This window comes from Eucyclogobius newberryi, unplaced genomic scaffold, assembly GCF_026437365.1.
Source record: "Eucyclogobius newberryi isolate DKJ021-1_F unplaced genomic scaffold, fEucNew1.0.hap1 SCAF_2, whole genome shotgun sequence".
Lineage (NCBI taxonomy): Eukaryota > Metazoa > Chordata > Actinopteri > Gobiiformes > Gobiidae > Eucyclogobius > Eucyclogobius newberryi.
This window is the reverse complement of record NW_027315834.1, coordinates 32,525,673-32,543,504: the sequence shown is the minus strand read 5'-3', so window position 1 is coordinate 32,543,504 and position 17,832 is coordinate 32,525,673. Positions and strand designations below refer to the sequence as shown.

Here is a 17,832-nt window from a genome sequence, read left to right as displayed (position 1 = left end):
ACATTTGTGTTGGCCTTTTTGAATGGAATCTGAACTTTGGTGAAATTAACTGTGGAGACACCAGTGGAGGAAAGGACCAAATAGAAAGGTCAGAATAAATCTGCAAATTTCGGCATCAAAATCTGTGAAATAATTTTTCATTCAAGGGGTATTAAGTCCAAAGATGCACGTGAAGCAATTTTTCGCCAAAATCCTGTAGGAGTAATTCATTCTGGAAAGCATTGTACTGACGCTATGTGTGTATGCACAATGCATGATGGGTATTTATCATGACGACACGGCTCAGCGCTCATGGATCTATTATAATATCAGCGCTCCATGGGCCAGGATGGTTTTGCATAACCTTACTGGAACTGCCATATCGTCTTGAAAAAATATGCAAGTGGTGATCGAGATGATACAGTTGGAGATGTACTAAACAGACACCTGCCCGACAAAATATGTGACCGCGATGTCATGGAAATCAGCTGTAGCAGCACCGATGAAGCCTCTGGAGTCTTCCATAGTGGATGATGTTGAAATGTCAACTCGGCTGTTCGTACTCGGAGATTTCGGTGCCAAATTAATCAAATGTGTTCTTTGACGTTTATATTTTTCCTGCCTGTTGCCATATTTTCTTTAATTATTATACAAATGTTTTATGAGGAAAAAAACCTTCTGAAATTCAAATCATATTGATATTTTGTCCGCTTGTTCAATATATTTCATTTAAAAATCTGTAAACCAAGTAATAAAATAACCGCGGCCTAAAAAGCAATACAAAAATGCAATGTTTTTAAACAGCTTTTTAATATAGCCTTTAAGTACCATCAAACATACTCATTGCCATATTTATTCCTCCAAAATCTCAATTTAATTTTAAATCTGTTTAATAGGTTGCATTCACATTCTAGAATTTGGAGTCATAATCTCAGATGTCTTGTGTAAGATTTTAAAATGTTTGTAAGAAATGTTCATAATATCCACAAATGTTGAACTTTACCATTATTTGTTTGGGATTGGTTCTTCAAACAAATAACAAATGGCTGTCCTTTCAGCTGATAACAATCACATGTTTGTTTTGAAGATTGAGACCACTTTCTGACGACATTGTAAGGAAAGTACTTTTGTTTAAAGTATTTGCCAGTTTTTTTCATGTGTTTCGACCCAGTAGTGTATAACCATGAATCTGAAATCTGACAGTTAAACAGCCCATTCCACCATAGAAATTTGCCCATTAAAGTTATGTCACGTGAGCACTACCTAATTTGGACAATGAGCGGGAGATGATTGAGTGACAATTATAAAGAAAAGAAAGTCTGTCTTATTGCCGTTGAGTAAATTGAACTATACATAACACATCAAGAGGTGTTGTATAATGAGTAGGGCTGTGGAAAAAAAACGATACCTAGATACTAATCGTTACTAAAACTAGTATTGTTTGAATGAGTATTTATACTGGCCCCGTTACCTTTATTGGCACAGGTCACTTTGTCTCCAGACAGTCGCATTTCAGACAATGTAGTATAAAAGTTATTTGTTCTTTCGACCTTCTCGTTCGTGCACGGCCCCGTCTCGTTCTCAACCCCGTAGAGCACATGACACACTGTGCTGGGAACATGGGGAATGTAAGCAGGACCATTGGGGATTATAGATGGGCCTAATTACTAATTAAAGCGCAAAAACAACATTTTTATCGAATCTAAAGCTTTCGTTTGACCTGTTGTCAAAAGGGCCCCTCCAACGCAGTGTTTTTATCTTCCCAGATGCGTACTCCCCCTTCCTCCCCACGCTCCACACTATTCAAGGCTATTATCTCTTTCATAATTGTTCAGTTCTTGAAACCTACAGCTCATCTGCTCTGTGTGGAGATGTGTAAACGTTCTCATATGGAAAGCACAGATCGATCACAGTGAGCGCTGAGAGTGTGACAACATGATGCAGACAGAGAGGGAGCTGCCTCGTCTCTGCAACGGAATCAGAATATGGGAACTGGACTTTCAAAATCTTGCCTGGTAAAGGCCAAAAGTAGCTCAATTTTTTTATTTTTTTTTATTAGTATCAAAATCATGCTGAAATGTTGGTATCCTAACACTAATGAGTGAGCCAGAATATTTAGAATATTTTTTTGCTAATTCTTCTTTCTACATTCCTCCTTGTTGACAGGAATTGTGAAGAAATGCTTTCCATATGGGCATTTTTTTCATTTAAACCAAACCAGTATTGTGAGAAAGATCTATGACTAATTCCAATATGTCATTCTTTTTAAATACATGCTGTCAGATATATAATCCTCTGTAACAATGATTACTTACTCCAGCTCATTCCAGGTTTGATGTGATGTGTTTTTCTGACAATTCCCTCAAGGATGATAATTACCCCTCTCTTACTTAAAGCTACACTTGAATGATTAGAAGGAAACTGAAGAATGCTTTTCATTCTCCTTTTAACCCATCTAGTGCAACAAATGTACCTGTGATTCTCACTGTAATGAATCATTGCAGTCTTTGTAGGGTTGCACCTAATGATAACTGAAATTGCAGTTCAGTCACGTTTCAGGCATTCAAAGTCAACACGTTTCCTCATGTTCTTAATCAGCAAAGAAAGAGAAAATGTACGCATCAATCATGAATTGACACAGATTAATCACACAATCTGTGTAGAATAAACACGTTATTTTAGATTATGTAGCCAGGCTTTACCTGAGAGAAGGAGGAAAGAACGGGAGCAGAATGTGGCTAAATTCACACATAAAATCCAGACGTTTTCTCATTTAGAGCTTAGAACAACGACAGTACGTACAGTACGACTTTGCTGCGCACAGAACAAACCAAAAAAGCAATAGAGCTCTCAAGTTGAACACAATGTGCACTGTGACAAAAATAAGTCACATACTGTATGAACGCTAAAACAAATGATATGGGCCAATTATCCCACCACAGTACTACAGAAACAGAGAGTCCAGGCCATCGCTATAGGAGCCACTTAGACCTGCAAGCGACAATAAAGGGCCTTAAACCCCACTAAACGTGTGGTTTGGTCATGTAAATGTGCTGTGTGATTAATCATGATTATTCATTTTTCAAACATTTGATTGATTTTGATTATTTTTTTATTTGTTGACAGTACTAGTTACTCAAAAAAACTTCCTCCAAATATTCCAGATTAGCTCATGGCCTCTGCTTCATTAAAATCTGACCCACAGTGGCGGTAGAGTAGGATGACACAGAGAGGTTTTCAGACGAGGTTTTCGCACATTCTGCCTTTTTACAGACATTAACAGTACAAAAAGGTCGGAGACCCCTGTGCTAAACAAACAGTAAGAAATGGCATTCCGCAAATATAATGGCATGCCTTTTTAGTCTTGAGTCTACAATAGTCCTATACACAGATGGATCGACACACAGTAGCTGGTGTTACTACATAGCTCTTCAGACACTTGCACAGAGAAGTCCAGATGGCTCTGAAGCCTACTATGAAGCCAAAGTAGCCTTTACAATATCAGGCATTTTAATCATTTTTGCTTTAATTCCAAAATTGTTCTGTAATTATTTTGTCAGATTCCGTGCACCGCCACATGCACCAGTACGAGGTGGAGTACCTACAGTTTGCCTTCCGCTGGATGAACAACCTCCTGATGCGAGAGCTGCCTCTACGCTGCACTATCCGACTATGGGACACTTACCAGGTACGAGCCCATTCACCACATTCACATTTTACCACCGCTGAGACAGCCTGCTTTCTGTAATATGCTTTTCTCTCCATGAGATTCCTCTAATAATGTGACCCACGCTTGCTTCCAAAGTGTTGCTTTTGTAGTTACCACTGTTAAACTCATAATGCGGATGGATTTAAACTGGAGATGCAACTGGGACTTGTATCAAATGGACTTGTTACAATTGAAAATACTTTCATTCAAGTTTAGGCTAAGGCTGCACAATTTTGTACTTCACAATGTAAATATGATAGACCGCTGACCTAAATAATTTCAGCATTTGATAAATTAGAATGTAATTAATTGTGCAGTCCTACAGTAGACCTCGATTGTTGTCAGTGTTTGACAGCGTTGTATTCAATAGTAGGCTTTAGATTAATTTCAAAACTCATAAAACTCTAACTCGGTAAATGTTTTGCAGTTTTTTGTCTGAATGTACAATGTTGTCTTCTGCTGTATTTCTTGCCACCACAGTAAAAGAGTTTATTTTAAATTCAGCTGTCCTTGCCCCAGCACATTTGAAATATTCCACCATGGTCAGTAAACTGAGAATAAGCTCTTTGTAGTATCAGACCAGATTTTGTGACACACGTGAGCCTTCATTAAAACACTTGTGGTCATGTTGCGTCGCTGGTGTGGCTCTCTCCTTTCCTTGACCTCTCCGCACAAGAAGGAAGGGAATTGTCTGACCGCAGACAGTGGAGAAGAGACTTGGATCAGGTTGTGGACAATCAGACTGGGATATTGGAGATACTTCTTTTTACGTGTAGCCCTGTGGTTTGCTTCGCTGTGGTATTGTTAACAAAGAAGGAAGTTAATGCACTATGGCCGCAGTTATTTTACTACTTGGTTTACGTTTTTTTAAATTAAATATATTGAACAGGCGCGCGAAATATAAATAAATAATTTCAATTTCAATAGTTTTTTTCTTCCGGGTTTACACAAAACTGACCACGGGAGGAGGGGGGGTCGCGGTGCGCAGGTGAGTGTAACAGTCAATTTAGCGTGTTTTGCATTGGTAGAATTGACGCTTCTAAGTTTGCCCCCTTAGTCCCGGCAAAACGCGCTAGAGAAAATGTGGTAAACAGGTTTAAAATGTGTATTTGCGATATAAAGGCGTTGGCGCGGCGCGTAGCAGACAAGGAAACGGGCACGCGCGTCTTCACATGCTCTCCCGGGGCCCCGCGCAGTGTCCGTCACAGACTCCCGCAGGAAAAGTGGCTTCATGTGCTCTTATCTTTTGACTTAATACCGCTTTTTATATTTCATTTAATGCTATTTTGCCTTGTTGGTGGTACTTTATAAAATATAATAATAATTTATTTTATTTATATTGTAGAAATCAATCATCTAAGTGCGGCGGATCCGTAAAGCAAGTAATAAAATAACTGTGGCCTAACTAAAGCCACAACTAGTTTAAAGTCTAGTCTTTAATCTTTGCAATCCAACATTAAATGGGGCTTAATGATAATGAGGGGGCCTAATATTTGAATGCAATTATAAACAAAAGAATTGCATAAATTGCATCGCATGTAACAAAGCCACGTCACGGGACGACTATCAGCACTTCCACGCCAGGCATCTCATCCCAGAGCAAACATCCATCTTCTTCTACCACTTGTTCCCATTAGGGGTCGCGGCTGGAGCCTATCCCAGTGACTTAGTGCCTTAGGTGGGGTTCACCCTGGACAGGGGCCAGCTTGTTGTAGGGTTACACTGACACGGGGAAACACTGATGGAAAAAGGTGCATTTGAATTGTTTATATAACACTGTATTATCTAACACAAAATAGAGAAGGTCAGCCAGAGAACACCCCATTACTACGTGTAACATAATAGCTTGAACATGTCACCTTGATCTATACTCCTGAAACTAGATCTGTATCTTTGTGAGACAAAAACCTTAACAGATTTTAATTGTCTCTATTGAACTATAGCCATCCTGTGTTTTTCATGTTCAGAAGCATTGTAATTGTGTCTAACTCATCTAAAACTGCTCTTTTCGAAGCACACAGGGTTTAATAGGCAGTCGGACACTTACACCACATAGTTAACCTCCGTCGGCTTTGTCAATAACATCTAATGCCCGCTATTGATCCAGCAGTGTGTGTCCAAATGCACTGTGCCTGTGAGAAGCGGGCCAGAGGAAAGTATATTGGATTTTCCTGTTGCTGCAGAGGTCAGGGAGGGCTGTTTTAGCATTTGAAAAGGTGTGTGGGGCTGGGGAGTGGAGGGATTGAATGTTAAATGGTATTTCCTCTTTCATATAGAAAAAAACAGTCTCCATTTACATCAGCCAGCGGGAGAACTAGAAACATTTACTCCCATATCCTTGACCAAACATTCAATTATTTCAGAAAATTCTGACCTAAGTGCTAGGTCCAGCATCTATGAGCCTTAGGCAGTTATTTGAGCCTCAACTCTGAAACATAAAGCATGCCAGTGGGACGATTGACTCACCAATTATACCAAAACATCTTTATGTGGTGTGATGAAGAATTGCTCAGAGAGAACTCTTGGTTTCACTCGAAGTGTGCTAAACGACCACATTCAATTCGCCTTTGCCCCAAATCCTTTTTAGTAATTCAGCTTTAGCACCAAAACTTTGCTGCTATAATTACCAATTTACCAATCATACATATTACCACACTTTTGGCCAAAATAGATATGCAACATCTCATTTAAGTGGAGCATTTGATATTCCGACATGAAAAACATACTCTCAAAAACACACATTGAAGCTCTTGCAGTTTTTACTTTCACTTAACGGATCAAAACAAGACATGCTAGAAGTCCACGGTGGAGCGAGCATAGTTTGTCATCGCTGCTGATGTAAAACGAGTGCGTACACATCCAAAAAGATGGATCATATTTTCTTGGCTGTTTCTTACTTTGTGCAGCCTCTCCTCGTCTGCTCTTAGTGTCACGTACTATTATATGCAGCAGAAATACAACTACACAGACTTCTCAAAATGTGTTATCAGGATTTTTGAGATTCAAATCAAGACCTCAATTGTATGTCCCTGGTTTACGTACATGTATTTAAAAAAAATCTGTTTAAATAGGACTAGGCTGATAAGCATATGTGCTATTGAGGGGGAAAACGCCCACACGTTTGTCTAATTTTTTCACTTTCTAATGCCAACTTGCCAAGTGTGTGGATGTTGTAATTCAAATATTTCTCTTTTGGACAGATTTATCCAACATTGAAAGTTATTCTGGCTCCCATTGCAATGCCCTCTACTCATTAACTGCCGTTTCTCTCACTAACTCTTGACCCTACAACCATTTCTGGGTCCAAATCCCTTCATAATTACCACAATTGAATTAAAAGCTTGCATAAGATTGTGACTTAATCATTTCAATTAACCACTGGGCTGCTCCTCCAGGTCTGTGTGTCTGTTCCAATTGTGAGCTGGCAAGAGAAGCACATGACACTCTGCCTGGAAGACCCTCTTCGATCTGTTGGCTGTCATTGAATAAAATGGCTGACAAAATGACTGGGGTCTCGACTAGCTGCACAATATTTTTACTTTCTAGTTTCAATCGTACCGGTGCTTGCAAAGATGTTATAAAGGATAGATAACAAGTGTTTTTACTAGAGTGTTGCGATTGAGGCGTACGTCTTGTCATATAACATACACTGGTCTATTTTATGTTGCTATAAAATGTACGTATTATTTCCCAGCATTTTAGTTTGATTGTATCTGTCAATCAATCAATCAATCAATCAACCTTTATTTATAGAACCCTTTACAACACTCAAGGTGACCAAAGTGACATGGTAAGGCAATATAGAAACATTAGAGGTGCAGTGATATCGGCCTAGTATCGGTATCATCCGATATTCACGTCATTGAGTTGTATCTGTATCAGCCAAAAGCACCTATATCAGTCCGCTATGCTTGTAAGAGTTTACTCTGCCGTCCCTTCAAAAATGGGAGGAAAACAAGGAAGAAAACGACAGCTCTGTGGACAGATAGATGCTGTATTCTTACAGAACAGACTGTAAACTTTAATTCAGTCTTTATGAGTGAAAAGACCCAGAAATGACAAAGTTACAGATTTTAAATAGCTCTAGAAAATTTTTAGACAAAACTTATCATTAAATATAAGCACAACAAAACACTTTAGTCTGATAAGTAACATACAAACAGGAAATTCACAGAATTTAACAAGGTGAAGGCTAATTTTACTCTAATAAAGAATAATCATGCTAAAGCCTTTAGCTTGCCTATATCTAAACATAGTGTATTCCCAAAGAAGGGAATTCTCTGTTCTTAACATTTTAAAATAGATGTGATCCTTATTTTAGAATAAACAAATATTTAGTGTATAGCTATATTTGTTTGATAGAAATATTCCCAAAAAATCAACAAATATACAATGTATAGAAAATATCGGCATAAGATCGGTTATTTGCCCAAGCTTTTTCCATAACATTGGTATCTGCCTTAAATCTATGCAAAACAAACTTTCCAACTATAAAGTGTCACTGCATTACTGAATGTTGAAAGTCAGTCTGAGTCAGTCAGCTTGTTCCAGATTGTGGGAACACGACAGAGATGGCTCGGTCACACACTTAAACAATTCATTTTATTTTCATTTTAAAACATTTTTCAAAGGCCTCTGATCAACTCAGGGGTTTCATTGCTTTATTCATTACTTCATCCACATTGTTTACGACTTGTCCAGTTTGACCTTTGTGGGCACGGATAGATGGGAATAATGTTTTTAGAGCAGTTTCATATACAGTGGAGTTTGCTGAATCCTGGGGATATAAAATTATTTTATATGCTGTAAAGATCTTCTTTTTTTTTCACTCATCCACCAAGAAGATGGACAATGCAGGAGGTAATATTAGAATTTAAAAGACTGCACCAATGCACACTGTTTAAATACAAATGAAGCAACATGTTTATGAGAAATCTGTCTGTGCCAAATCTGGAACAATGATTGGTTATGTGCCAAATTCAATTCATTAACCTCAAATGTCATCTTATTCAAATTTGACATAATTTGTACTTTGTTTCGGGACTCGTGGCTATAATTTTCTGATTCGCCGCACAAATACCATGAAAGATATCAAAATAATTTCAATAACTTTTGAATGATTTGATTTCAATCAAGATGACATTGGATTTGATTTTCTGTTACTGATAACATCAAAATAAAACATTGTCCTTGCTCCTTTGATCTGTTGATAATTGTTTTAACATTCGTTCCATGAAAGGTGGAAAACTTTCTTCTCCTTTTTCCATTTCCGTCCTTTTCAATGGCAAATTCTTTTTAGCCGATATTTGTTTTCATTGAGCCAATATTGGGGCGTCTCTGTTTGGATTTGTCTCTTTAAAAGGGGCAATAGAATCTAGAATCAGATTTGAGACTTGATAAAAGGAGGAGACCCTCTCCTCCAGGCTAAAATGTGGGTTAAAAGTAGTCCGAGAAGCTGAGGAATAAGCTGGGGAAATTTAAGGGCAAACGAGGAGTTAAAAACACAAGAAAAACATGAAGAATGGTGATTAAAAGACTGGGGAGCCAGAACAACATCAAATAAAATTGCTCCGTTCTATCTGACACACGGATAGCCTTGTGAGGTATGACCCTTTTGAGTGGGTAGGAACATTTACTAACAATCTATGAATTCTATAAAATCTCTGGTTAAAGGATGGGGTTTGAGGGGACAGCACACATGAATTAAAACCGTGAAAGAAGCAGGAAGCGCAATCATCTCAAATGCACTCTTGCCGGGACAGTCTTGGTTGGTGTAGAAATGTATAGTGTGGTAATGTATAATGTATGATGTTTATACTGTCACCTTGTGTAAGCCAAGTTTCTGTTAGAATCAGAACGTAAAAGCTGGTATGAATAATGAAGTCCTGGCAGATGAACGTTTGTGGGTTGAGAGCAGGAGATCAGAAGCAGGAGAGAGGGTAACGGTGGTGAGGGACAGGAGAGCGGGTTCTCTGGGGCAAAATCAACTGCAGGGGCGAGGCCTGATGATGGCGAGGATCCTGTGTTGAAGTATAGAGCAATGGCTGCTGCAGGGGAAGTAAGTGAGGTGGGTTGTCAGTAGTCGTTATTATGGGTTTGGATGCCATAGATTATGTTAGATGTTAAAAAGCGGTTGCCAAGATGGTTTGTCTGGGGTCCATCGCGTCGGTTGAAGGATGAGCAAGACCAGAACAGATTCAAATTGTCAATAAAACTTAAAGTTGCTGAAACGTTCCGTCTGCACGAGCCATCATATGCTCAGAGAAAAAATGTATTGTATTTTCCGGACTGTAAGTCGCACCGGAGTACAAGTCTGACCAGCCAAAAAATCCATAATAGAGAAGAAAAAACAGATATAAGTTGCACTGGAGTATGAAATGCGGTCACTTATACTTATTATCTGACCTCTTTTTGTGTGCTGCAGATGAACAGATTGTCCTGTTGAGGCCTCCGTACTCTTGGCGGTTATAAACAGGAAGTCTTTGGCCTCTTGCTCTGTGCCTGTGTGGATGTGTGTGTCTGGTTCCTCTGGGTGTTTTAACCTGAGTGTTGTAAGTCTCCGCTGTGGGCTTCTCTCTGCGGCGCTGCCATCTGTTCAGTCCCTCCAACACAAGACAGCTCTCCCTCACAGCCTCTATCTGCCGTATTTCACACCATCTGTATAAAGTCGGGCAACAAGATACTATATCAAAAGGGAAGTGGGCTATTTATGATATTTTAGGGAAGGTTAGTGTTTGGTAAGAGAGAGAAATGTTTCCAGTCTGGCTGCAACGTTTATTTGGAATAGTTACTAATCGACTAATAAAATGATCATTGACTGTGTTTGAAATAGTTAAACTTTATCTGGATTATATAGACGTTAACACACATGGCGTTTTTAATTTTCATTCAAAGTACTGTATTTTCCACACTGGACTATAAGTCGCACCAGCCAAAAAATGCATAATATAGAAGAAAAAAACATATAAGTCGCACTGGAGTATGATATGCGGTTGCAAGTGTGAAAATAACAAATAATATCACATATAAGTCGCTCCGGAGTATAAGTATAAGCATATAAGCATAAATATAAATATAAGTCGCACCCCGGCCAAAATTATGAAAAAAGGTGCGACTTATAGTCCGGAAAATACAGTACACTATCTAATTATCTTCTATCATCATATTCTTTCCTTTATAGGAGGATGGCCCACCTGTGAGACGTTGGACTTTTTCTTTATTTATTCCATTTTGTCCACCATCTGATCAAATTAAACTCTGGTTGCTAGATATGTTATACAAAGAAAGCTGTAACCCACTTCTCTCCAGTCAAATCAACCATTCAGAGATAAATCAGGGTCAGTTACCCTAAAATAAAATAAAGAAATGACTGGACTTTTATGGATTCCACCTGGACTTTGTAGTTAAATTAGCTTCAGCATTTATAGAGTTATAAAAAACCAATAAATGCTCTAACTAGTGTCAATCAGACCATCCCTCAAGACACCTGCTTTGCTTATTCATATATGAAAGAAAGTATCTGATATTCCTCTCTGCAAAACGTGTTTCCACTTACAATTACAGTAAATCAGTAAATCCTTTGAATATGACACATTTTTTCTTCATTTTTTAGATATATATGTCCTATATTTTATATGCAATGATTAACCATACATAAATCCAATGAAACAGTGGAGTAACCATTCTTTCCCACACACCTCTGCGCTGTCTGACAGGGACCAAATTATCCCCGAAGCGTGGAGCATGAAATTAGCCTTAGCTCAGTGTGGCAGCATTAGCACGCCTGTTAACAGGCTTCTGTGACATTTCCAGACTCAGAAACATGGTAGATTTTCAAGCAGACTCTGAAATTGACCAAGCAAAAAGCTGTTCTCAATTGTTAATAACGTTTTGTTTGATAATTGTTGTGTTGTGTATGTGTGCAGTCAGAGCAATTGTGTTCAAATGTGTGTGTATATCTTTAAAGTGATGATTATGATTAAACGCTTGGTCGATATTAGCACTTTTTAGCGTATTGGCGTTACACCATAAGGCCGTGTACCCAATTTGCACCCTTTTGAATGGTGAAATTTAGATCACTGCAGCTAGTTAATTTTAAACTGTTATCATGATCCAAAATACTTTCCTAATGCATTCCTAAAGTACCAAATTCACTGCAGTAAGATTTTAAGCTCTTTAAAGTGGAAAAGCAGAGTTTGAGGGTCACAATGGTCAAACAGCACACCAGCACTGCTTCCAGGTTCACAATAAAAGTGCTCTTTAATGAGACAAAACATAACAGTCGGAAAACAAATACAAATCATGATCTATTACAGAGGTCTCCAACTTTTTTGCCACTATGAGCTACTTTCACTAGAACAAAACAACCGCGAGCTTCTCATGTTTCAAATATTTTTTTAGCTTATTTTGGCCAGAACAAACTATTTTTGTTGTCTGAACAGTTGTCTCCATAAATAATACAAACTAATCAAATCTATAGGACATGATTCAACATCTGGGGGGGTCTTTGAAGAAATTATAAGTGATACAGTACTTTTCGGGCTGTACAGTGCTTCCGAATAAAATCCAAGCACACAAAATTTACAAAGCCCTACAGCCCGTACATGTGCTGCACCTGTCAACCGCAGGTGCCCACGCTGCGCAGGACTATTTAGACTAATTTCTCAGTGAATGAGTTGGATTGTAATACAACTCACAGCATTTTGAAGTTTAACCATACATAGAACACATCACAGCTGTCCCTACGGTCTGAGCTGATTTACCTTTGTCTGTGTCTTCACATCTGGTTCATCTGCTCCTGAGCTCGTACTTATCGAGTGTTACTTTGTTACATGAGATATTTACACAGAAATATGTTCTACGGTAGTGATGCACATGTTGTCTTTTTACCCGAGAGACAGGTCTGGCCAATAAAGTCTAATTTCACTGCGGCAGGTTCTAAACTGCAGACAGTCGTATATCGCATGTCCTCGCGCCACGTGTGTCTTTATGTTCAGCTGCGTATAGATTCACTTCCTCATTAGACTAATTTCTCTGTGAATATGAGTCTTATTGTAATAAAAAACAGTGTTTTGAAGCTTAAAGGTCCCATAACATGCAAAATCGACTTTTCAGAGCTTTTAACCTTCTTACATTGCTATTTTTGCTTCATATATGTACCCAGAGTGTTTTTTTGATTGATTCCCGCAGTGTTTAGCTATATTACAGACTATCGCCTTTCCTCGAATCTCCAAACTGACGGGGGGTATTCACAGGACCGCGTCATAATCACAGGCACGCGTCAATAATATAAATATTTATATATATATATATATATATATATATTTATATATATATATAAATCTGTTCTGCGCACGCTGTAGAATAAACACCAGATTTATTTCGGCTCAAAGTAGTGTTGATCTGAAGTTCTATCATTTCTCACTCAGTCGCGCGGCAGGAGCGGCGCAGCGCGGAGCTGACAGCTGTGGGGTTACGTCACGGGTGGGCGGGGCACACACGCTCTCTGAGACTACGCCACGGGTTGGGCGGGGGAGCCAGATTGCTCTTCGCAAGGGTGGGGGCGAATATCAAACCAAGCCGTCTGCATTTCCGGATTGGTGAGGGGGTCCAAGGTCTGGGTGATATTTCTTAACTATTATGTTAAGGGTGTTGCACAACCCTTATTATTATCAATTATACACTTAGGATAGACTACGAAACGTGAAAAAAAACCACGTTATGGCACCTTTACAATATAGAAAACATGTCTGGACATTGCTTCCACAGACATCTTCTACAGTGTGTCACACCCTTGCGGGTTCTGCTTGAGTGCCCCCCGGTGGCCGTTAGCCAGTAAAATCTATATTTAGATGCACCGTTGTAATGACCGTATGGATCAAAGCGTGGGAAAAAATAGTGGCTTTATGTCTGAAAAGTACGTTTTATTATTCACTTGGCTGCATGATGTGATTTTATTTTTAGACGCCAGAGTCACATGACTCTCGGTGAGGAGAAAGTTATTTTGGACTGGTGAAGTGAAAGCTGTTTTGGAAACATGCGTGAAATGAAGAACAACATTTATTATTTTAAGCAGAAACTTCTTATTTGTTTATTTCTATGAACTATACTAAACTAACACCTGCAGAACAATGCTATGTGGCTGTCTTTCCCCCAGCGGTCTTGATTCACCTGCACATCTGTGTTTTCCGAGTCTGATTCTAAACCTAACCAAGCCCGAGTGTTTGCTGTCTGCGGCCTAAAGAAAACTGAAACAAGATGACACCTCCTTCACTGTGGAACTCCTCCAAGCAAATGCATGTAATGCGTCAGTGGTGTGCGGTCAGGGAAATCAAGGCATGCAGTGATTGACCAATAAAATCTAAAATTACAGCGTGTCACAACTATATTTAAATTGTTACAAAATGTATCCAAATAAGCATGTTTCCCCCTCACTGCTGCTGCTGAAGCTTGGCTGGTAATGGCCTCTACAGGCCGCTGGGCAGTACTGCGGGAAGCTTGGATCTTCTACCGCCCATTATTTGATGGCGAGCGAGCCATAGCTTGGAGACCCCTGATCTATTGCATGGAGAGATGGAAAGAAGCTCCAGCAAAGACCAATATTTAGTCTTGGTCAAAAAAAAACAGACCATTTCACTTCAGAGCATCTCGAGCTGCTTCTGTAAATGGCAGATTGCGTTTCCATGACAAGGGCCCGGCTCGCAGTGGTCTGCTATGTGAGCAAACCCGAACATAACCAATGTTTTCTTAATACATAAAATCTAAATCAAACCTGACTTATTCTTAATCTTCATAAAGCTGATCGTGGTGATTCACAAAAAAGATGTTTGTGGAGCTTTGAGATATGGCTATAGCTAAAGTTTACCAGACACAACATCCTGTTAATTGTCACCTTTTTGCATTAATTTCAGTTTTCTGTATCTACACAGTGTGTACACGCCTCTTTATGTAATGCGTTGGATTTGGTAGTGATGGCATTTTCCACTGGAAATACGATATTCTGGGTCTTGACGTAAACTACTGCATGAGTGATGTGCCGTAACCAGGAAACCACTGATGCTAACATGCACAAGCTTTTTTCCATCAGCTCAAAAAATACAGCAGTTTGTCACCAGATCAAGTCAGTGTTTGGTGAACATTATTTTATGTTTATATCTGTTTTTGCCGTTTGTTTTTTACCAGAGCCTGCATTAGCTAACCTCTCTTCTTTCATTAAACTGCTCACCAGGCCTAAAGCAACAAAGCACCCCCTGGAAGCGAGGACATCACATGGTCCCTTTCGAACCCCCCCCAAATGGGTCAATTCAGATCACTTTTGCGCAGTTGAAACCCCACGGACCCCTCCCCAGCGCAGTGCATAAATGTGGTATTTTGTGAAAATGGGCTGTGCGTGTAGAGCAATGCACTGTATAAATGGACAGTTACTGAGTTTATAATTTCCCTGTAATTGGGGAAAATTATCCAAATCTGCCCTTTAGCCTCAAGATCTCAACAGAGCTCATCTGCCATCATTTGCTTTGTATTTAAAACAATCAGTCGACCTCAAATTCTTTAAGTAAATCTTGCTTTTGCTTTCCCATTCACTTTGGCTGGGTTACTTCCCTTTAGATATTACAACACTGTTACGCAGCCGGTGTATTGAGATCTACTCCATTGTAAACGTATTGTAGCAGACAGTTGCATTCTTTGAGCTTCGATTCTTTGACAGCTTTGTAAAATCAAACCGATGAGTGTTGCTGTGATGTCAAACCCAAAGTGAATTGACTTGAGTGCGAGTGCTCCTGAATAGGAAACGCAGTTGTCTTTGGGGAAGTGGCCCCTCTCGCTCTGTCTGGCTTTGCTGTCTCCTGTCTGTGGTAATGAGTGGCCCCTGGTCATGGCAAACAATACCCAAAATCCCTGTGGACCGGACCAGGCTACCCCCTTCCTGAATGGATTTAACAAATTCACACATAGAGGAAGCTTTTCATTTTAAAAGGATGTTTCGTAGCCAGCAGCCCTCAAATTCCAATACAGATAACATGATACTTTTTCAATTAAAGGTTTTTAATTGACAAGTCCCCGGAAAAAAAAGTATTCTTACTGTAAGCCGCACCTCCACATATCTGACCTGCAACTTGGCAGGGTCACCTGCTGGTCTCCATGGAAATGAAAAAGTTGTAATATTCATAAGAGTATTTGTACTCCATGTACTTTATCACATTTTTTTTATTGTCACAACTACAAACTTAAAACTTACATTTTGGCATATATATGTTTTTTTTTTGGGGGGGGAAGCAAACCCCAAAACCAAAGACGTTATTAAATGATTTCTAAATGTTTTAAAAAAAATACAAAATGGAAAAGAGCAACATGCAAAAGAATCAATACATTGTGGGACCACCTTTCCCTGTAATTACTGCTGCATGTATCTTGGGGTATGTCTCTACCAGCTTTGCACACCTACAGACTGACATTTCTGCCCAATCTTATTTGCAAAACAGCTCAAGCTCAATCAATTTTGATGGACAGAGTTTGTGATCAGAAGTTTAAGAATTCTCGATTGGATTTAGGGCTAGACATTCCAATACATGTTTTGTTTGAAATCGTTCCATTGCAGCTCTGGCTTTATGTTCAGGGTTGTGTCCTGCTGAAAGTGAACCTCGACCCAGTCGCAAGTCTTTTGCAGACGCCAACAGGTTTTCCTCCAAGATTGCCCTGTATTTGACTCCATCCATCTTCCCATCCACTCTGAACAGCTTCCCTGTCCCTGCTGAAGAAAAGCAGCCCCACAGCCTGATGCTGCACCACCATGTTTGGCAGTGAGGATATTGTGTTTAGTCATGTGCCGTGTTACTTTTCCACCACATATAGTGTTTTGCTTTTAGGCCTTCTCCCTGACCTGTCTGGTGGGTTCCTTGGACTTCATGATGAGGTTTTCTCCCCAACATTTTCTTAATAAACTTCTGTAACCTTCACAGAACAGCTGCATTTATACTAAGATTAGCTTACACACATGAGGACTGTCAACTTTCAATATTTCAGCAATCATCAGTACTACCAGTCTTATTTTGTTTTTAAATCTGAAAATCACATCACATATTATTTTCCTTCCTCTTGTTGCTTTCACAAAAATGCCAATGAAATGTATTTAAGTTTGTCATGACATGACAAAATGTGTACAAGTTCCAGGAGTACAAATACTTTTGCAAGCCACTGTATATATTTGAATTTGCAGATCATTGTCAGACCATGATTAATGTGCCAACCTCTCCGTATTTTACATCTGAAAAATCTAAATACGGTAAAAAAAAACATTGCATTTCCTGCTGTGCTGCCACTGTCCCAGAGCCATCCTTATTTCTCCACTTGTATTGTTTTTCATTTGATCTCAGTGTGAAACCTACATTAAAACCTCCAGAGAGTAGACATATATCACAGAGTTAATGTACTGAAATTAATGAATATTAGTGCTCATTTTCGTAGCGTTGTATTCTCCCTGTAGTTGGCGTACAATTAATTGCCGTCACAGTATATACCCCCTGTATGTATCACTGGCATTACAAATAAACAGGTTTTGTTTGTTCGACCAACAATGGCAGTAGATTGTTAAAATGCTCCACCTGTGGATCTAATGAGTAGCTGTTATTGATGGAACAATAAATACTCTACATGGTTTAGTATGCATTGTTTTCTTTTTGAGGTTGGTGAGTTAATCCTTTTTTGGATGAATCAAAATGACAAAATATGACTAGGTGAAAACTGTGATGGTGGTGGTTGGGTTACTGCTGTGTCATCGCCACTCAAACTGCTGTGCTGGCTGTCTGACTAGTCAAAACCTTAAGATAAGATAAGATAAGATATTCCTTTATTGTCCCACATAGGGAAATTTCATTGGTGCAACGCAGGTAGATACAGAGGTAGATACAGAAGAACAGATCACTTATAGGAAGTCTGAAAAACACTTTCAGTAGAAGATCTCCTATAAATAAATAAAAACTCCCATAGACAAATAAATAAATAAATAAATAAAAAAATAAATAGAGCATCTTGTGAAGAGTAGAGGCTCTATCACAAGAGGCTCTATCAGCACAGAAGAAATACAAGTTCAGGACCTCAGAGTGCCGTGCATCTCCATCTTGAAGCCTCTAATCACTTGTTTGAAG

General features: G+C 39.1%; 1 protein-coding gene across 6 annotated transcripts in view; it reads left to right on the top strand.

Annotated features, from left to right (window-relative positions):
* The window catches only part of tbc1d22a (TBC1 domain family, member 22a), a 158,055-nt gene that overhangs the window by 101,420 nt on the left and 38,803 nt on the right, over nt 1-17,832 (top strand). For all 6 annotated transcript variants that reach the window (XM_072455044.1, XM_072455046.1, XM_072455041.1 and 3 more), the window contains one exon: nt 3,540-3,667. In XM_072455044.1, coding sequence (XP_072311145.1) covers nt 3,540-3,667 — 128 coding nt within the window. The remainder of the gene's footprint in view (nt 1-3,539; nt 3,668-17,832) is intronic.